This window comes from Drosophila suzukii, chromosome 2R (assembly GCF_043229965.1).
Source record: "Drosophila suzukii chromosome 2R, CBGP_Dsuzu_IsoJpt1.0, whole genome shotgun sequence".
NCBI lineage: Eukaryota > Metazoa > Arthropoda > Insecta > Diptera > Drosophilidae > Drosophila > Drosophila suzukii.
Window position 1 is genome coordinate 21505728 of NC_092081.1, and position 21563 is coordinate 21527290.

General features: G+C 42.9%; 3 protein-coding genes across 20 annotated transcripts in view; 1 reads left to right on the forward strand and 2 right to left on the reverse strand.

The window, feature by feature from the left end:
• Positions 1-5689: 5689 nt before the first annotated feature.
• Tsen15 (tRNA splicing endonuclease subunit 15) lies at positions 5690-6499 on the forward strand. The gene is made up of 4 exons (XM_017073298.4): positions 5690-5799; positions 5859-5943; positions 6012-6162; positions 6223-6499. Exons 1-4 carry the CDS (start codon positions 5797-5799, stop codon positions 6320-6322), a joined length of 339 nt encoding a protein of 112 aa, XP_016928787.2. The 5' UTR covers positions 5690-5796; the 3' UTR covers positions 6323-6499.
• Positions 6324-21563, reverse strand: part of Pkn (serine/threonine-protein kinase N) — a 35930-nt gene continuing 20690 nt past the window's right edge. For 4 of the 15 annotated variants that reach the window (XM_065863956.2, XM_065863954.2, XM_065863955.2 and 1 more), the window contains 9 exons: positions 19999-20534; positions 12838-14142; positions 11079-11762; positions 9445-9648; positions 8688-9323; positions 8254-8625; positions 8085-8192; positions 7885-8025; positions 6324-7822 (listed from right to left, as the gene is read on the reverse strand). In XM_065863956.2, the coding sequence (XP_065720028.2) occupies positions 7679-7822; positions 7885-8025; positions 8085-8192; positions 8254-8625; positions 8688-9323; positions 9445-9648; positions 11079-11762; positions 12838-14142; positions 19999-20534 (4130 nt within the window). In that variant the 3' untranslated portion in view covers positions 6324-7678. Of the gene's footprint in view, positions 7823-7884; positions 8026-8084; positions 8193-8253; positions 8626-8687; positions 9324-9435; positions 9649-9714; positions 9968-11078; positions 11763-12837; positions 14143-19998; positions 20535-21563 lie in introns of those variants that run through there. The other 11 variants (XM_017073284.4, XM_017073282.4, XM_017073291.4 and 8 more) reach the window with 8 other exon arrangements.
• On the reverse strand, positions 14393-18374 carry LOC108009168 (uncharacterized). 4 transcript variants are annotated; one of them, XM_065863387.2, is made up of 4 exons: positions 17990-18374; positions 16792-17181; positions 16302-16733; positions 14393-16243 (listed from the first exon to the last, which is right to left on the reverse strand). In XM_065863387.2, the coding sequence occupies exons 2-4, from the start codon at positions 17020-17022 to the stop codon at positions 14639-14641; spliced, it is 2268 nt and encodes a 755-aa protein (XP_065719459.2). In that variant the 5' UTR covers positions 17023-17181; positions 17990-18374; the 3' UTR covers positions 14393-14638. The 4 variants fall into 4 exon arrangements, with proteins under 4 accessions (XP_065719459.2, XP_016928785.2, XP_070850757.1 ...); XM_017073296.4 differs by having other exon boundaries at positions 16792-17213; XM_070994656.1 differs by having other exon boundaries at positions 16792-17213; positions 17967-18374.

Here is a 21563-nt window from a genome sequence, read left to right on the forward strand (position 1 = left end):
CTGGAAATCCAATTGTGCAGCAGCATTATCTTTTATGTATAATTTCTGGCATAGCTGCCGCTCCAGCCCCCCGGAACCCCCCCAAAAGTTTGGAATGCAATCAGGCTGAAAATTTATACGTTTAGCATGTTTATCCTGCCTTCAGCCATGAACGGCCTTTACAGCAGAATTCAATTTGCTGCCCGGCAACCGCAGGCCCAAATTACATCCATGGTATTTCGATTCGCAACTGACAAGCCGAAGGCTAATAACTGATGTTTCGCCCGGGTGCAAATGGAAATACTTGCCACTGACATGGTCTCCGGCCTTGGCCAATTAAAATATTTGCTGCCTTTGACTGCATTCACCGGATTTTGTTATTTAATCGAGACAATTGCTCGGCGTCTTTGAAGTGGGATTAATATGTTAAAGACGAAGCAACACGATAAAGTATGCACTTGAGTGATTGCTTTTAGTTGTAACCTATTTCGATTTACTTAATTGAAAATGTATCAATTATCCACTCTTTACCTGCAGTCAATCTTGTTTTACTAGGATTTGCAATTACTATACAAACCCCTTTCTAAAAATTTTGTTGAAATGGTTTTCCATTTTATTATTGCTTCATTTTATTTAACTGGTAAATTGAGGAAAGGTTTTTATAAATCTATTGTCCTAGTTCTATACTGATAAGAATTTTAACACAAGTTTTAAAATTTAGTCATTATAATTCTTATTAAGCAAATTATATATTATCATTGCTATTATTATTATATAAAACAAGATAGAATTAATGCACAATTTAAGAGTTGCAGTAATTTGTTAAATTTATTTTGACTTATAAAATAAGATACTTATTCCTAGATTTCTAAACCAAAATCACACAACTTTCGCGGAATATAAAACAACTGATCTTCAAGCCATTCTTTTCATTTTATAGCCTTTATTTTTATTACCACATCCTTTAAATCTGTATTAATTTTGCCTATAAATTTAAAATGTATGTATTTTTGCAATCTCATAACTATTACTTACAATACCTGACAACAGGGTTTCTAATCTAGCCTTTTTCAGGACAGATAAGATATATTTTTGTGAGATATAGTCAGAAAAACTCTTTTTAAATTCAATTTTTAAGAGATCTTGCCCTATTTTCTGTATTTTTTAAAGAAATTTATAGTTCTTATTTTCCGTTTTATTCCACATCTTTTTTTTTTAGTAGCAGCAAAACCAAATTAATTTTTTAAGAATTATATTTAGAGTACTTCCCCGCCAGCTATTTTTTTCCCAGTGCACCGCACAGCAAACAATTATCAATTGCGAGTAAATCAATTGCTTCTTCACGCCATTTGCCAGATAGCCGGAGCCCAGGGATAAACAAGGATTCACACTCCAAGTCCGCCGGGTTCTGGGATCTTGTCTTGTCATGCAATTATCGAGTTTTAATGAATTTTCGCGCGCAGTCTGAGGCGAAAAACCATTTCGGGCAGACAAACGGAAAAGGAAGCGAGGAAGTTGCCAACTAATTACCCCAGGACACTTGGCTCACAAAAAGCTCGAGTTAATTGCATTGCCAATGATGCGGCAAAAGCGTTTTGACGACCCAAAGGCCATTAAGTCATTAAGACGCTCAAAATGTCATTAAAGCGTGGGGCCAACACGAATATAATCTGCGAAAATCGCAGATACAAATTTGTTATGTTTTTTTGAGGGGTTGAGAATCGAATCCATTTCGATACATATATATGGTTTACAAAATTCATGCCCATCATCTAGGGGAAAATTCCTAGAAATCTTCTCCAGTTTTCGCTTGTAATTAGGGCATATTCGCATTGAATTGCAAATTACATTAGCCGGCATTTTGTGCTGGCCAAAGTTTACCGCAGCTGTCGGTTTGTTTGCCCAAAATGCTTAACGAGCCGGGTCAGTGGGCAAATCAGAAGTGCCAGATGGAAATTCCCGCTGCAAATTAAATAACTGTCTAATTGCCGGCCATTGGCAGCAGCAGCAACGGCAGCAGCTGAATAAAAACCGAAACACAACTGACACGACCCGGCAATAAATCTCAATTGATCCCCCAGGTGTCCGTCCAGTGGCAGTTTGGTCAATTAAAACTCCCCCGATGGCTGCCCCATCGAAGCCAGCCTTTTGCATCCGCTTTCAGCGGTCAGAGGTCAGGGGTCAGGGCAGGGACAACGGGTGGAGAGCGAGGTGAACGTGTGGCAAATACTTTAAGTGGCAGCAACGACCCACAACAATGGCCGATCGACTGCGGGAACCAGGGAATGCGGGGGGGTTTTCCCGACTTTTCCCACCGAAAACGCTTTTCCCGAGGCGGAGTGGAGTCAAACCAAATGAAACAGGTCAACCGAATAACTTTTCAACGGAGCCAAAGAGAGTACTTTATATGCATTTTGGTAATATATGAACATGAAGTATTTACATTAAATAGAATTTTCCAACAGAACGTATTAAAGGGACTTTATAGTTATTTTGTTGATAAAGGAAAGGGAAATGAAAATTCTATAATATTCTATCTCTTACCAAAACATACTAACTAACTCCCTTTGCTTGCTTACATTTTATAGTCATTATTTTATTGCAGAACTAATTCTACAGTTTCTTCTATCCTAAAAAGCCTTTTTTAAATTTCCTGCCTAGAAAAATTTTTATATTTTAGAATTTTACAGCAGAGCCAAATAAAACATTGAGTTTTGTTGATATCTATTCTTTAATCAACAAATACAAACAAATGCATAGTATCTTCTAGTCCAAAAGATCTAAATTTTAGTTGCGACAGAATCAAAAAGTTATTATATTTTAGAATTTTTAATAATTTACTAAACTTTTTGGTTGCAATTTAGTTAAAAAGATGTTCAATTAATGTTTTGCAAATTATAAAAGTATGGATGCATTTTCCTGACGAAATTGATCTGGACTTGCGAATTTATCGGCTATTTTCTTGCTTCTTGACACCAGGCCAACAGAATCCGTAGCAGGTTGCTGCTGGGCGCTAACATTTTCTTACTGGAAAACAACCGTTAGTTCAGTATAAGCAGACTAGAGATGGGCAATCGCTTGATCGGCAACAAAGTCCGTACATATTTTGAATTGGCACACCTCTAGATAGGCCTTTAAAACTAATCGTTGGCCACCTACGAATTTTCCTGTTCACCTGGTGTTTGAAATTGAAAAATCCCTACTTTACTTTAATAAATTAAAAGGATTCGTAATAAATTTTCTGTCAAAATGCTGGATTTATGGCTCTCAGACACCAGGCAAACAGAAAACTTAGCAAGTGACAGCTGGTAGCTAAAGTTGCACTTAAATAACTGTTCATTTTCAAAATGGCGGCCCTTTCCATATTTCCCCTTCCCCCACTGACCAATAGGAATCGATCTCCATAAGAAAGGGCCGTTAGTTGAGAGCTAAGTGCAGACTAGAGATGGGCAACCATGGCTGTTTCACGAGTTTGTCACGATATGCACGAAATAACAGTTAAGTCCTATGTATTTTCTTAGGCCGTGCCAAGGGGAAGCAGTCACGAGTTCATCTCCAAGAGAGCTCTGATTAAACTGATCAGCTGATCGTTTCTACACCTCCTAAGCTTTTATGTTCGCCTGGTGTCTGAAATTTAGAAATCTACCTATTTGACATTTTTCTCTATGAGGAAATAACACGAGTAACGGTTATAAAAAGTAGAAAAGTAGTTTAGTTGGTTTTTTAAGCCCATACATGTTTCTGAACTTCAATTACCTACATACATACATATGTACATTGTACGTACGGTGTTAAATTGCTTAGTTAAAATGTAAGTAAATTATTCATGTGTGAATTTTTTTAAAATAAAAAAACACATTCTGAAAGCATTTTTAATTAAAGTCCAGGAAGAAGCCAGTCAGATAAAGCAATTGAATGAAAATGGCAGTGAACAGGGCGCACCGGTCACATGGAACTTGGCCATAAATGCTGCAATGGGCCATTTGCCGTGGAGCAATGGTTATGGCGAGAATAAAACCCAGCCAGTGCAAATAATATTGTGGCCAACTCCCGGGCTCAAGCCAGTTCCGGGCAGTCCAGTGGGCAATGGCCAATGTCCAATGGCAGGACGAACTTTGGCCAGTAAACAGCATTAAGTAACCTCACGCACAGCGGGTGGGTTTTGGTGTGAGTGTGTGTTATTGTAGCAACTGCCGTCGGTGTGTCCTTGTCGTCGCAGTGTAATTGCCTTGGATGACTTGCCCCCGCCCGCTCCTCCCGATCCTTCTGGCCAACTGGCATTGACAAGCTCCATAATGGCCATCGACCGCAACATCTGGTTTATGTTGCCGGTTTGCGCTGGCTTCGGTTAGCCCGGAGTCGCAGCAACTTTGCTTCCTCGCATTGATTTCCAGGTACACACTGCCCCCCATCGACCAGTCTAATTGAATATCCTTGGCTTCCTTGCTGAACCTCGGCTCAACTCCCCACTGCAGGAAAAACTCGCTAGGATGAACATGCTTAAAGCTTAACCAAGTTTTTTAAGTTAAGGAATGGTTTTTCAAAAGTCTTTTATTATTTTAACATTTAATGTAAAAGTATAAAAGATTTCGTTTTGTACGCAATACTAGTATCTAAAGCACTTTGGAAAACCATTTTTGTTTTTACAGTAACTTGATTACCAAAATAAACTAATAATTTAAATAGTAACTTAGGATTTTAATCCGATGTCCAAAAGGTAACCCCATTCTTAAATTAATATAACACGAAAAGATAAACATTATTTGGTCAATTTTGGTTTTTTGAAAAATAAATCAAAACTAAATCATGCACTTAAAAATGTTTTGTTTTTAAACATTATGTTTTTATTTAGGTCAAATATTTAATAAAAAATAAAAAATATTTAATAAATTCAATATTCAAAATTTAGTTTTAGTAATCCTTTTCAATATCAATGTTAAGTAACACATATTCTTTTACTAACATAAAAATTTCTTAACCCTTTCTAAAAAGATTTTTGTTTAAACTTTAAAGAAGTGCTACTGTAATTTGCATGGCCCTGCGGATGGCTGTTCTCCATATTTCAGTAAGCATAAGTTGCTTATCGCAGACGCCCATTGATATGCGCATGTGGGAATCCCTTGGATGTGGCTGCCAAACCCTTATCACTTGGACCAGACGAATACAGGCGGGGGGAATCCCCGGCGGGCGCTCGGAAAATGCCTTGAAAACTGCTCAACATGCATATCCTGCGTCCCCTACTCCTTATAAAACTGCATCTACTTAGCATAATTTTTTGCCCCTTTCTTGTCTTCGTTTGCGGAGTTGGAGTTGTGGATCCTGGGAGGCGGGCGTTTCTGCCTGTCAAGGACCCAAGTTGCACTGCCAGTTTGTCTAGACAAAGACAATGTCTGCATACAAAGATTATGCTTTGATGGGGCATTTAGCAGATAGACAATTTGAGAATTTTTTAGTTTTAAATGCATACAAATTTGTATCTTTCGTAAAATTATGCAAATATTCAAAATTGGTTTAGGACTAAATTTCAAAACTCGTCTTGTATTTATTTACTTACAGAAACACAAACCTCGCGCCACATTTTGAAATGTTTTTGAGTTTTACAGCACTATTAAAATAAATAAAGGATTGCATGTAGTTGACAACCCTACTCAACAGCTGTTAAATTTGTATAAAAAGAAAAGTTGTAGCCAATCAATCAAGCTAAGATTTATAAATTGAAATGTTGTATTAAGAGAGTGATAAAACATAAATCTTAAGCCCTGATAAGTAATTTCTCATTAGAATCACGTTAATATCATATAATCAAGATTTCCAGCTATGGTAAGCAATCGCCCATCACCGGTTGGTCTCAAACTGTAATGCATGTGTTTACCTTTCAGTTGGACTTAGATGACTTTAAAACTGTGTGCCCCGATGATTTGACCGCCGCTTTGGGTTTTCAAATTTACAAAGATTTAAGAAGTGGTAAATCATATAAAATGGAAATGGCATAGAAATCTCATTAAAGTCAATGATATATATGTGTTTTGTAGAAGATCAAGACGCTGATTTCAAACCTATCTATGATGAAGACCTGAAAGTGTTTTATTTAATAAAAAATGACAAAGCCTATGTTCCCGTTCTCCACACAAAGAATATTAACTTTGGAGTGCTGAATGCCTTGGAAGAAAAACTAAAGGAACTGTGAGTTTTAAGAATCCTCTAAATATGTTTTAGTTGCTTACCAAGTTTACCCCCAAACAGCAAAATATTTCTGGCCATTGTAGACAATACAGTCAATATATTGTATTACCAAATCAGCGAAGGTCTCAGCGATAAACCAGTTAACAAAAACTCCATTTAAATAATAGCGATAGATACATTTATTCAAAATCATATCATAAATATAAGTTACAGTCACAACTTGAAGCTAAACAAAGTGACTGGACGCGGACCAATTCGATTTGACAGATTTAAAATGAAATCGACGATTATAGCCGCAGGTTGTGGGCATAATCGTAATAAAACTGACAATAGAATATCTGCATTGTTTATACTCGTTTCGATTCGCATGAGGGGTGCACAATCGTTATCATAATTGTAATTATCAATAGTTATCTTCACATAATGATAGCTTAGACTACGTTTCAAATATCGATTATTACAAGCTTAAATAGAACTAAAAAATTACATTAAATATAGCGTAGATCTGAAGAGTACAACGATCCGATTGCATGCCATCTGTCAACGGGAGCTCCGAAACTCATCGAGTCGAGCGGTATTTTGTTTTTTGTATCCTTTTATCTGGTTTAAAGCGTACCGCGCATACAAGCAAATCGTTTACAAACATCAATCTACCGTCGAATAAAAATGCTCAAAGCAATACAGTTTCTTGTATAATAGGTATAATAATAATAAATAACAAATGTTCGCGTGTGTATATGACGTAAAAAATATGTTAAAATTATAACACAACTCGGGCAATGGGCTGGGGAGTTGATAAAAGCGCAAGGCAATTTACAGAGCTTACATGTTAAAACTGTAAATATATTACTTCTTCTCTCACTTTACTAGATTAATATGTCGTATAGAAGATGAGCTCGTTTAGCAAGACGATTCCTGGGATGTGCATGCAATATATGTATAAAATATATCCTTTGTTCTTGTATGTCGATTATGAAAATATGTTGCAATGGTTGCTCTGGGGTGTAAACATACCTCCTCTCTCATCTATAAAATCTATTTAGATCCGGTCTTGCGAAAAAACTGTCCAAAACTACAACTTTGCGTTTAAGGCTTTCCTAGGGTTTGTCAGACTATTCAATGCGTTCTTGTATTAGGAAAAGAAACGACTCTATTTGCTGTACAATGCTACGATCATGTGGGCGACTGTGATTTGAACTGGCTGGATGGATGATTGCCTTGCCAAAAGGTGTGGTCAACTAGGTAATTTGGTTTATGTTGGTCTCTCGGCCAGTGAGCAACACTCAAAAGTTCTCTCATTAATAGATAGATTTTCTACATAGTTAGTGTTTATAAATATATACGTCCTGTATCTGCATGATCATTATAATGTCTTCATGTATAAATATTGAACTCACATCGACTAAACCAAGTACAACTACTCAAAACCAACTTCGTACACATGTAAAAGCAAAAGACAAAGGCTATAACGATCGGGCTAGGCCCATTGGTGAACCCTTGAACTAACAACAAGTTCCTAACACCATTCGGCCGTGTATGAAAAGTCCTGGAAGAGCACCTGCTCCTCCTCGGACAGGTGGCGCGGCTCCTTCGGCGGCGTTAGCTGTGCCTTCTCCGACGTGAACTCCTCGTCAAAGTTCGACACATCCTCCAAGTGGTTCTGCAAAGTAGTTATAAGTAATGTTAATGAAATGGTCGTGAAAATGCAGTATTTCAACGTACAATGGTGGGCACGAAGGGGGGTTTGACCTTTCGCAGCAGCAGATCATCCCACACAATCGAACGGAAGAATGCCTGCTTTTTAACATCCTCCGCATCGCGTTCCGAGGATCCCAGACGCCTCTCCGGATTCTTGCGCAGTAGCTGCAAGATAATGTAATTTATAGTAATGTTTTCAAGTAGTTGGTTATCAATTAGCTTACCCTACGCATCACGGCTATGGCCTCGAGTGAGAGGAAGCGCGGATAGCGCACCTCATCGTTGACAATTGAATCGAATACCTCTTCCTCGTCGTCACCAGGGAATGGGGACTGTAAAAATGATTCAATTATGAATTGAACTATTAAAGATTGTGGGTTATCTCCGACTCACCTCACCGACCAACATCTCAAAGATCAGCACACCCAGACCCCACCAATCCACAGCTCGTGTGTATGACGTTTCCGTGAGGACTTCGGGTGCCAAAAATTCGGGCGTTCCACAGAAAGTGCCCGTGCGATCACCAAAGCCCATGCCCTCCTTGCACAGCCCAAAGTCCGCAATCTTTACATAGCCATCCGTGTCCAACAACAGGTTGTCCAACTTAAGATCTCGATAGATGATCTTGTTCTCGTGCAGATACTGCAGACCCAAAACCACACAGGCGGCATAAAAGACGGCTCTGGGCTCTAGGAACACGTCCGTGTGGATGTGCATCATCAAATCTCCGCCAGCGGCGTACTCCATTACAAAGCATACGTGTTGCTGAGGGGTAAATAATGGGGAGGTATAAGTAAACTATCAGCAATGTGTGTTCTCCGCCCTACCTCTGTCTGGAAGCACGAGTACAAGTTGACTAAGAAGGGATGACGCATGGCATTGGCCACCTCGAAAATGCGCTTCTCGCTGAGCAGCGACTCCACCTCGTCGCGGGCGATGATGTCGCCCTTCTTCAGCGCCTTAATGGCGTAGTACTGGTTGTTGCTGCGCAGCTGCGACAGGATCACCTTGCCAAAGTGCCCGCGTCCCAGGACGCTTAGCAAACGGAAGTTGTCCATGGATAGCATGCCGGCATTGGGAGGCTGCTTGCCAGCTCTGCCGGCCTCGATTCCTCCGGATTCCCGATACTGCAGGCCACGGGCCACGTTCCTCCGCTGCTGCTGCTGCTGCTGTTGCTGATTGGAGTTGCTGTTGGTGGAGGAGCTGGGTGAGTAAACTGAAGCCGCTGCCGCCGCCGCCTTGGCCACATTCAGCTCATACTGGTTGGCATAGATGGGCTGCTGCTGCTGCTGTGCTGGCTGCTTCTCCTGCCTCTGGGCGGGCTGCGGGAATTGCGGAGCACCAGCGGCCGCGCTGTTTCCGTAGATAGTCGGAGTGGGAGGCTCCTGGATGATGGGCGAGGACTGCTGCACATACTGCTGCTGGCTGCTGCCCACGTAGAGCTTGCCCAGCTGTGGTATAACCTAAATATGCAAGAAAATAGAATTTAGTTATGGTAGAGAGTAAGTATTAAAGGGAAAAGCATATATTAGTGGCTACAACTTGAGAGCTTGGTGAACCCTTTCACTTCCTTGCCTGTGTTACCTGCTGCACTTGGTCTTCGGTTTCTAACTTTTCAACTGTCTCGAGAAGAATACTTTCAACACAAGCTTCGGATACTTTCTTAGACTGCGCCACCGGCTTAACCTCCGGCTGTGAATCCGGCTCGGCCACCTCCTCGATCAGGCAACTGGTCGTCCGGCTGGCATTGATCGGTTCGAGGGTAATATGTACAAGACTAATGCGGGCCTGCAAGAGGAGGGGTTTGGCTTGATTGATCGGGCGGACTTGATTGAACCCACGAAACACACATACAGCAGGTGATGGAGGATTAGATGCGCTGGAACACGGAAACAGTTTGTTGATGGTTCGCGATGGGGACAGATCAAGGTAATGGAGCTGATTGTGATTGCGCTGCTGTTGCTGTTGAAGCTGGACCGCAAACATCTGCCTCAAGACTTGGCTGAGCGCCTGGAAAGTTGGCACAATCATGACGTTCCTACATTTCGATCGATAGCGATACGATACGAGATGGCTAAAACCGCGCCGGCCAACTGAAGGCGAACAAGTGCCAAAGTCATGACCAGAGGCCAAGCATTTGCGTCGTTGTTTTGGGTCTAAAAATGACCAACGAAAAGGAAAATGTGACAACAGCACACATAACGATGGGTACATAGCTTGGACACATAGATACAAAGGTAAGCGAACACAGGGACAGACATCTTAGATGAAAATGGAAATGTGGAACGCTGACGTTGCAACGTGCGGGGGGCGGGAAAACGGGTGGGTGTGGGTGTTTGGTTGACAAAAATTAAAACATTTCCCGACCATTGGCACGTGAAGCGGCGCACTTTCGGGTGCCCCCTCAAGACCCCGTTCCCCTAAGATATATCCTCGCTGCCTTCCTCTGATCTTTCCGTTGTCATCAGCCAGAAGCGCGTCTATTTAAAGAGTTTAAAATTGTCACTTTCAGCTTTTATTTCGCTTCGATTATTTTTGGTTGTCGTGCTTCAATCGAAAGTGTGGGTATATTAAGTAAAACGAATTGGGTATAATAAATTTACGACCATATCTAAAGCTCTCAAGTTGTTGGTCATTTGAATAAAGATTAGAAAAAACTATTTCTACGTCAAACTAAGCTGTGCAGGTTACATTAATGCCATTAAAATTTGTCAAATGGTATATCAAATATCACTTAAAGCTCTCCAATTATTGTACATTTTAGATATACATATCTATGCTAAATATTTAAGGCATTATGTACATCAACTAAATCAAAAAAATATACATTTTGTAAACACTGTTACTTAAACGGTTAGTTACATTCAAAGCTCAACTTCTAGTTAGTTCTACTACGAATATATTAGTATTTTTTTGGGGTGCTTGTGAATGCGCTTTGATTACAGTGCGTATGTGTGTGTTTATGAATATAATGTTTATACACATTTTTGGGACTTCGAAGGGTATATATTCTTTGATAAAGCCAAACCAGAACACACACATATTGACATTTAAAGAAGAAACAATTAACCCAACTCGTGGCAAAAACACAAACAAAAGATGTAAGAAAATTAAAAGAAAATAGGGTTAGTGGTAAATCAATTAAAAAGTAAACAAATCAGAATTTGAGAACAGAGATTAAACCGGAAACCAAACCAGGAAATGAAAAACCTCCTAACCTCCACACAGAAACGATCGCCGGCACTGGAACTGTGGGTGGAGTGCAGCCGGCTGCCCAGGTTATCGCTGCTGCCCCGGAACAGATACTCTTCATCGTCCTCGGGATACTCGACTAGTGGCGATGGCGGCACCGAGCGCTCCTCCTCCCGGCCGCCCAGCAGCACCACGGGCGGCAGGATCAGGACCGGGCGGTGCAGCTGCTGTTCCACAGCGGATGGTGGTTCGGGATTCTGGGCAGGTTTCTGGGCAGGAAGTGGCTGTGGCTGCTGCTGCTGCTGCAACTGAAATTGGTTGTGGTTTGGGCTTTGGCTTTGGCTGTGGCTGTAGCTGTGGCGGGCGTTTGAGCTGGGCATGATCTGGTTATTATTGCTGGCAAGCGGTGGCAACGGCGTTGGCTGGACAAAGGTGGGTGGCAGCTGCTCCTCCTCCTCAAGGTCTTTCTGTTTCTCGCACAGATCCAGGATCGCCAGACGCTGCGCCTCCTGGAACTGCTGCAGACGCAGCTGCTCCTGGCGCTGCCGCTGTTGCAGCGCCTGCTGCTCAGTCTGCTGCTGCTGCAGGAGCAGGTTCTCCAGCGCACCAGGATCCAGAGACATGTTCTGCTCCTTCAGCAGGCGACGCAGCGTGGTGGGACGCGAGTCCAGATCCGAGAGGAAATCGAATTCGTGCAGGGCATCCTGCAGCTGTCGGCGATTAACGAAATCATGACGAAACGGAAACGGAAACCGAGACGGGCACACAAACACACAGAGACAGAGAAAGTAAGATGACGGCGGGCCACAAAAAAAGCGCAATGCGAAAAGTATTGACAGGTGAAGAAAGTGATGAAAGGATATTTAAGGCAAAGAAAGTACTTTCCTCGAAGATAGATTAAAAGAGAGAGAGAAAAAAGCAAAGGGAAATGACGTTGATGGGTTGAATGGGTTGAAAAACCAACGCCTGGAGGCATTGGAGAAGAGCTAAGGCGTAAACTAATTTCCGGTTATTTTAACACAAGGATACCAATACTTGCGAAGTAATTTAGTTTAATATATTATGACTTGTTTAACCAGATCTTTAATTTCACTTTCTTTAAAAAAATATCAAAAATCTATCATCTTAGGCAGTAGTAATACTTAAAAAGAGCAGAGGGTAAGAACTAAGAATTAAAAGTTTGCCTGCTACACAATAAAGACGATTTTATATTAGAAATATCTGACTTTTAATACTATTTTATATGAGAAAGGTATTTTTTAATGGTTCGGTAAATATTGTTATTTCTGAACTTAATTTATCTTTTGTTTTTAAGGATGGTATTCCAAAACAAGTTTTTTTTTTAAATTAACAGATGAAAATAATAATAATAAGTCAAATAAAAAAACTAAAGTAGGTTCAAAGAAGAGTATGTATATCTAAGGAAATCAATTCTCTTAATTGAAATTAAATTTCGGAATAGTTTTCTGCCAGTTCTCGCGATCGATGATGGTTCTGTATGGAGTCGACCGCCGTTTCAAATGTACATATTAGAGAGATATATAATACAAAACCAACACCAAATGCCCAAATGTGATGACTGCGAAGATTGAGTGTGTGTGTGTGTGTGTGTGTGCGAGTGTGTAATAGATACATGAGAAAGTGGGCGGAGGAGCGGGTGGCAGGCACAACGATCAAACCAGCTACTGGTACACAGCTAAGTACATACGCAGATCTTTATACAGGGTCGGTCAAGTACTGACTATTGAACTGTACACGGATCTCTAGAATAAGCAAGCAACTTACCTCCTGATCCAGAATCGGAGTGGTCGAGGCTGACTTGAGCACGGGTGGTGGTGGTGGCGCCGTTGTGGGTGCTGCAGTGCGTCCGCCTTGGATACTCTGTCCTTTACTAACTCCCGGCATCTGTAAGCTAAGCGTGTTGGGCCTTCCGGTTGCTCCTGCGGCCACGGGTGGCGAATCCGGGGGCAATACACTGATACCCTGCATATGCATGGACAGGGGACGCATTCCACTCAGACCACTGGCAGCCGGATCCGGATATTCACCAGGCGTCTCAACGTGTTCATGTATTCCTGCGTCCGGATCGAATTCCAGGTTCTGGGCCTGCTCTCCTGGAGTGTAGGGCTCCGGTTCCACGAGCGCATCGGAGGAGGGAGTCCTCGAAATCGGCGACTCGGAATCTCGGGATCCACTGACCACCATGGGAGAGGCACCTGTCATAGAAGATCCAGATCCCACCGATCCCATGTGCACATGATTCGGAGCATTTCGCTTGAGCAGACGGCCCCAGGTGGCCACATTGATGTTCATTTGCTTGGCCCGCGAGATGTTTTTCGCCTGCTGCCTGTTGAAGATCATCCGCTGTCGCCGCAGCTTGGGCTTCTGCGAAATCATGGGGTTCAAGAACTTGACCTCCGCGAAGAGTAGTCCCTGCGGCTCCAGCTGCAGCGCCATGCCATGTCGTACATCGTCAATGAACTCCTCCAGGCGCAGCACCTTCACGGCGCACAGTGATCGCCAGTCGCGCCAGTAAACTCCAATCTCCAGTTCACGGGAGCGGTCTAGATCGATGGAGAAGCGCTGATCCCAGGCCTGCTGCGAACATGGCTTCCACGATGTCTGGCCCACGGTGATGTTGTCCAGCTTGATGGCTGCCATGATCTCGATGGAGGTCTCATCCTTAACCGAATAGCTCTTCGAACTGCTGCGCGAGGTGACGCCCTTGACGAAGCTCCTCAAATCACCGGGACTGGAGTTGTTATCCTTGTCCCTTCGTGATCTGCCGGGCACATCTTCTAGGAGATCTTGGCATCCCAGTAGGCGAACCTCTAGTTTCCCGGTGACACTCGCACATCGTCCTAGAGAGGACACCGACTGGTAGGGCTTTCCACCAAGTAATCCTCCCTGGCCGGTTTGCAGTGACGTGTAGGTGACGGGAGCGGGGGATGTCGATTGCTGGACGATCTGCAGCTCCGTTTTTAATAGCTGGGCGGCGGGCGAATCGACGGGCAGCTCCTGGCGACGTAGCTCCAGGGAGTAGCGCAAGAGATCTAGTTTTCGAGAAGACTCCGACAAACGTCCATGGGCCTGGGTTTTTAAAAGAAAATTAATTAATATTTTGAAACCTTAATAAAGTTTTAATTTAATTTCCCTCCTGTACACAACTGCGTAATGTTTGTTTAATTACTACAAGAACTACCTTCAGACATACGTAATTAACTAAATTCATATGATATATAGATTCATTGACAAAACAACACATTTTTTGCCATCCCAACTCTTAATATTAAATACTTTGTTTATATAATTGAGCTTAAGCAACCGAAATAAAACATAATTTTCTGATTAAATCTATTGTTTTACTTTATTACAACATTAAACTGATTCAGCGCACAATTTGTGTTTTGCGTGAGGAACATATTCGCTTACATGGCTTACAACTAATCGAAAGAAAGTTTGTTTTTGGGTTCGGATTTGGGGTTTGGGTTAATTGGGAGCGTATCAATCTCAAAAGCAAAGTGTTAAATGCAAGCCTTAGACAAAGAATAGGTAATAAGTCCAGAAGGGTTCCGTGCGATTCCTATTACTGTGGACGCCTTAGGGGCTTCTCGCCCAGTGAGAAGGCTCTGCCGCGCAGCTGAAATCTCTCGGCCAGCCAACGTTGACAGCTCTCACACTGGCAATTGGGGTTCTTGGTTGGGCCTACATGGTGGCCTGGTTTCCTCATGGCAACCACATTGCCAAAGCGACGAGCCTTCTCCAAGTGCTCGTGGGTGTAACCGGAAACGGAAGTGGAGGCTTCACTTGCGAGACTCGGGCTGTCGCGTGATATTTCAAACCGTCGCACTGGCACTGGTGAAGGCGTCACTGTGGTCCCAAAAGTACTAGCCGAGGTGGTGCTCGGTGGCGCCTCGCTGCCGCAACGCACCACTGTGGTGGCAGCCGACAAGAGCTGCGGGGAACTGCGCTCTGAGGAGGGTGATCCGGAGGCCACCTGCACACTTAGATTGTCGCGTGCCTCACTCTTCCATCGGAAGCTCGGATGGAGTAGGCGGAACGGATCCGTAGTTGCGGCTGCAGCTGGTTGAACTGGAGCCGTGGCTGGCGGAGTGGGTTGAGCAACGCCTCCTGGTTCGCCAGTCGGTCCAAAGAACTGCAGAAAACCAGGACGATTGCGTGGGAAATGCGAGATCTGCTGCAATTGCGACTGCCTTCCCGGATAGGTATTAAATCCATTGGCATCCGAGAAGCCATCCGATTCCGATGGGATGGTATCGCTGCGCTGGAAGGAGCTGCGTTGCGACTGCACCTCCGTGATCGTTTGCAGGTGATGTGGGGATGGAGCTCCCAGGTGAGTTTGCAGGTGACTCTGGTCCATGGAGTGCTGCCGGGACCAAAGACGCTCCATCTGGCTTATGCGCAGGCGGTCTAGCGAGTTTTCGTACTCAAAGCTATCGGATTTGGTCAAACCAAAAGACACTATCGGTGTGTCCAGGTCGTCTGTTTCCTTCCATGACGAATCCACGCAATCTGTTCCACCCATGACACTCGATATGCTGCTGCAGGTGGCATCCCTGGGCATCGTTGACCTCGAGGAGTTGGGGTAAGTGCTGCTACTCGTCTCATCGCTAGGCTGGCGCATGTATTTCTGGCGGAGAGTGGCCAACTTGGCCGCCCGCTGATCACCAATGTGTTTGCGGAACAGTAGCTGCTTGGACTCGCACACTTCCTCGGCTGTGCTGCATTTGGTAATGGCATGACCCAGATTTAGATTGTCTGGCTGTTGGTTTTCCACTTGATTCTTTTTTGCCTGATTTTGCGCCAATCGCCTGGGCATGGCTCCTCCAGAGATTCTTTGATGGCGCAGCAGCATCTGTTCATTATCCAACACGGTTTGCGGTGTGGAATTCGAATCCAGTTCGTAGCGCTTGCTGCCAGCCAGCTCGGAATCGGACGAACTGGAGACCTCTTCATCAGCCTGCCGCTCATCATCCGCCTCCTCCTCCTCATCTCCCTCGGATCCCGTGCAGTAGACGTCGATGTGAACAGTGCGAGGCTTCTTCTCCCCCAAGTTGGGTATTCTGGGTGCTGCTCCTTGGCCCAAGTTGCCAGCTAGTGGTGGTATCCTTGACATCGAAGCGGACTTGAATGTAGACGAGGGTGTTGTGGGCGTGGGCGAGTAGGTTGGCTTTGGATTTAAATTGGTTAGAGAGAGAAAGTAATTAAATGGGGAATTCAATACCCACCACATAAGTGTTAGCCTCCTCCACCTGCCGCTTGCTGGCAAAGTTCATCAGCGCCTCGGTGGTGGCCCTTCGTTGCTCGTAAGCTGGCCGCCTCTTGGCTGGCTGCTCCTCCGTATCACTTGTCTGTGAGAAGGCATCCCTGAGCTGCTGGGCCCGAACTTTGCTGTGGTAAACAAAGGGCTCATTCACTGACCCAGTGGCTCCCCCTTCCTGGGGTAGGAAATCTGCCACTGCGGACACCATGATGTTGCAGGTGCTCCGGCAACGAGTGCCACACACTTGGGCAGTGGCTCCAGAAGGCGCAGCAGTATTGCTTGCCACTAGTGGTTTATTAAGAGCCCTGGAAGCATGAGGACTGCCAAAGGCCGAATCCGCATTGGTGGTGGCCGAGGAGTTTGTGGAGCGGAAGCTGGTTCCCGCAGTAGCTGCTGTCTGTTAAGGATTACGACAAGTGTTAATTAAGTTTGGCAGACCACTCCACACAACTTACCTTATCCACATCCTGTTCTGTTTCGGGTTCTTCGCAGGGCGTACACCATTTGTAGACCACGCGCATTGGATGCACTGCCTCCGGAGCACTAAACTCCTTTTGCACATGCTCACCGGCTCGGGCAAAAGTGAGATGTGCTCGTACCGTCCACTCGGCAGTCAGTTCATGGGGCAGTGGAACCTGCTGTCCCGGAACCGCCCCCGCAGTGGGCGTGGCCGTGGGCGTGCTCATGACTCCCTACGCACTTTTGTTGCGGTCGCACTATGAACACATTTTGGCTGTGGTTATGGTGTGGCTCAAGGTGCCATCCATAGATTCATAAAAATACACTCACGCACTATATACTACATAGATCTGTATGTACGTCACCACACGAACTTTATATTCTTGCTAAAAATATCGAGAAACCGTCTTGGTAGTTCCTATTGTCGAGCAGAATTCAAACAAATATTTATCATAAGCCAACGGCTACAGTTGAAAATGCCCATGGAATCCTAACTATTTAGTAGTAATTTTATATCAACAATCGCCGTAACATCGCCACAGGTTGTTTATAATAATTTGGAACTTTTTCTTTTCCTTTGAATTTTTCGTATTTTAAACAAATTCAAGGCATTCTTTTCAATGTTTGCATTACACGGAATTGCACTTTAAATTCTTTTAGCTGTTCCTTATATTTCTAGACTTTTCTGTCCTTTAAAAAACTAATTATTTTTTGGTTAACAAAAACATTCTTCACAGGCAGTTTCAACTATATAAATTTGCTTTTTATTTTCACGTATTTTTAGCTTCATTCAGCCAACGCACACACAATTATAACGCGGGGTTAAAAGATGTATGGGGTGGAACGAAAACACTTTCAGTTTTTCTTAGCCTTTGTAAAATGTGTGTTTCTAAATTTATGTGATTTTATTTTTAACATGATTTCTATTTCGTTACGCTAAAATTGCAAGATGACCCCAAAAGCCAGATCTGGGGGATCGCGAGAAGAACGGACAATCCAAACGGAAAATTACGCAATTTCAGGTGGATGAAAGCGAAGAAAACCTGCGGCACACGCTGCGTATGCGTAATGTCGAAGAGCTAATGGCAAGCTCAGACTTGCGATTCGGCTTATGTACACTGTGTGTGTGGCGAGCGTGCTTTTCTCGAGTTCACTTTGATTAGTTCATTACTATTTGTATTATTATTTCATTACGCATTCATAGAGTTTCATAGATCACAAGAAAACAAAGAAACACGAACGCGACGCAAGACGCGGCAATTAAAAAAATTATAAAATATCGGGAAACACCGGGCGGCGTAGCACGTAGCCAACGGCAATCCAACTCGCACTGAACGCCAAGGAAAAGCTGCTTGGGAAAATTCGCCAGAGAAGCGAACATCTGTATGTAGTATATTCACATCAACAAAACGGCGGCTAACAACAAGTTTTCCCCCATATGCTGGCCATAGAACTTTGCGCTCCGTTTCTTATGATGGTTTTATACGTTTGTCGTTTTCGCCCGATCAAACAGAGGCACATACAGATGTTTAGACGTGTTTATACGTAAGTATAGCCAATGTTTGTGTGCCAGCGGGCAGCATAGTTCTAAAAATGTTTAGCAAAACTCTTCCAAATGGCCAAAAGGGCATCGGCAAAAGTTGTGTTTATTGTTTAGCCGATCGTATAATAAGTTCGGCGATATTTAGATGCACAGCGAAAAAAAGAGCTAAAAGTTTAATTCAATTAATATATGCAAGTCTACTATTTTATGCTTGATATATTAGAAAGTTATGTTTAAATCGAGTAGGATCAGTTCTTTTTATGTAAAGATCATTCTTAATTGGTTTATAATAGTAAATTCCGTTAAAAATCTGTTTTTATGATTAAAAACCCGCAATCTTTCACTGGTTCGTTAAATTCCATTTTTTTCTTGTGGTTTTAAAAACGAACTGCCACTGAGAACTTTCTTATTTCTGCATCTGACAGATGCAACCGCAACGCAGAACAAATAAATATGAGAATGGGGCCTGCAAATAGAATATTTAGGCCACAGCCCGGACAACATATTGTTGTAGTAGCTGCTGCTGCGGAAGTAAAGTGTCTGCTCATGTTGAATCCAAAGACAAAAACCGCATGAGCATCGGTGAAAAGATAAATCACAAAGAGATACAAAAAAAGTGAGTTTGCCACGCGACAGGAAACGCAGGCATTGGGAAATACTATAAAAAATGTATATCTCCTCTTGCATAAATGCATGGTGAAATACTGTGAAAATACGCTCGTTTTGCGTATATTTTGGGACTACTTTTCTGTCAGCACTGCCATTAACTAAAAAATTTTAAAATAAAACAAAAACCTATGCCAAAATTATTAGGGCAGGCCCTGAGCACACTTGCCAAATCATTTTTCTTGGGCCCAAGTAATTGCGACGTTCCACGTCCATTTAATTAATGAGACGACAGTTAGCGGCAGAAGAAAAAATGTCTTGAAATTAAAACGAAATCGGACAAACAGAGAGCGTTGAAAAATATTTCAAGCAGCCGCATAATTAGCTTTTTCTCCTTCCCGCTTCCCGTTTCACTTGAGTTTGCCACAAGTTGGGCAAAAATCACGTATACGCACGGGTATATCAAATATGAATCATACGTCGTGTGGCCATATGGCAGCAGACACACCTGATTTTGGCTAAACGGGGGAGCACTTGCAGGGCTCTACGGGTACCTGGCCACCAGCCAGCTCTAATTAACTCTGGGATTAGCATAATTTGGGAATCTTTAGGAATCTTGGTTTTTTTATACACCAGGTTGGTCATTTTAGCTGAGATTGGAGCAGTACGAGTATGGACGTATTTGAATATTAACGGTTTGGTCAAACATTTTAAAAATAAAGTCTTAGAAATGATCAATTTTGAAATAATTGCAATCTGTGTGATCCATTTTATAATTCAACTGTAATATTTTGATAAGATTTTAGATACCATGATAGCTGTCATAAAGTTTACGGTTTATAAAAATAAGTTTAATTAAGAAGTATTACAATTATATGGTGTTTTACTTCAAAACTGTTGTAAAATATTAAAACATCATGTTTTTTATGTAGATTTCCCCACATGTCTCCCGAAAATTAAATAATTTTTAAAGATTCCCTGAGTCTGAGTAAATGTGTACAGGTTTCCTCCCGGGTAACTCCCCCCGGAATATTAATATACGTTTAAGACTCACCTCTTGCAGCGCCTTTTTGTCCGGTGCCCGATTCGCCGTCTGCAGCGTGCGGATCACATTCTTGGCCCCATCGACGACGGCCGCCTCGATCCGCAGTCGATGACGCAGCTCCTCGATCCGCTCCTCGAGCGTCGTCTCCAGGCTCGCCGGCTGGCTGTTGGTGCCGCCAATCGTCTGCCCGTGCTCGTCCATCATCTGGCGGGAGGCCTTCAGGCGATCGGCCTGCTCGCGATTCTGTTTCACCTTGATGATGCGCAGGCGCAAAAACTCAATCTTGGCCTTCGAATCGGCCAGCATCTGGTGGGCTTCCGCCAGCAGCTTCTTGTCGCAGCCAATGCCCAGCGACTGGATCATGTTCTCCGCCCCGGTCTTCACCTTCATCTCGATCTGCAGTTGCTTCTCCAGCGAGGCGAGCACTTTGTCATTGGCGGTGGCCGGTGCGCCGCCATCGAGAGCCGTGTTTCCGCCGCCCAAGCCGCCAACCGCTCCGCTGACCAAGAAACCGCCATTGGGATCGATGCATGCAGTTATCGATTCTGCAAGAAACAAATCGGAATTTTAAAAGAGGTACATTTGTATTATTGAAAAATGTCTAAAACTAAAGAAGAAAGAATGATTTAGTTGAAGCCTCGACTATTAGAAAATCGACACAGCTAAAGGTAGTGCGAAAAAGATGGATATATGCATGCAGCAAATCAGCTGTTTCTAAGATTGCACACTTAATTTCCTTATAAGTTTTAAACCAATGGTGGGATTTAAAACAATTTTTGGCATGTATATAATCTACTAGTATATATAATTATATTATATTACAAAATATAATATAATAAAATAGCATTAAGGGCGTCTGTGGGCGTTAGAGTGGGCGTGGCACCTTTTTGTCTACGAGTGAGGGGTAGAAAAACATAAAATGAAACCCAGTTTTAAATAATTGCATGTTTGTTCACAGATTATAAAAATAAATTATACTAGTTTCCACTAACCACTACTTTGCATTACCATATTTCTCATTTGTGAAAAGCAAGCAACATTTTCTAATTTTGATAATAAATTGCAAGCAATAAAACCGTTTCTAATCGTCTAATTGCGGTGTAGAATGAAGGGCTTGCAAACCCCGCGATAAGAATAAAAATTAAATGACGATTTAGCCATTTAGTCAGGGGCCAATTTCACAATTTGCTGTTAATTTATACCTTTAATTTATAGTAACTACTGTTAGTTGATAGCTGCCCAAAGAAAAATGTGAATTTAAAAAACCATTTAAGGCAACACCATCGTTGATCAATAAATTGCCAAACAAATAGCTCGAAAGCTTGCCCTTTCAATTTTCTTGGTTTGTTTGCTTTTCTATGGGTTATTTGTTTGGCTCTAACTAAAAATACGTATATGTGTGCATGTGCTATATGCACCATCTATCTATTCAAAGAGAATAGGCATTTGTGCAGCATTCTTTGACAGCTGCCAAACATGTCAATCGCCTGACATATGGAAAGTCGACTTTGGCGCCACACAATGCAGTCGGTGGACTGTTCTTCTGGGTCGAATACTTCTGCTCGGGGGATTGG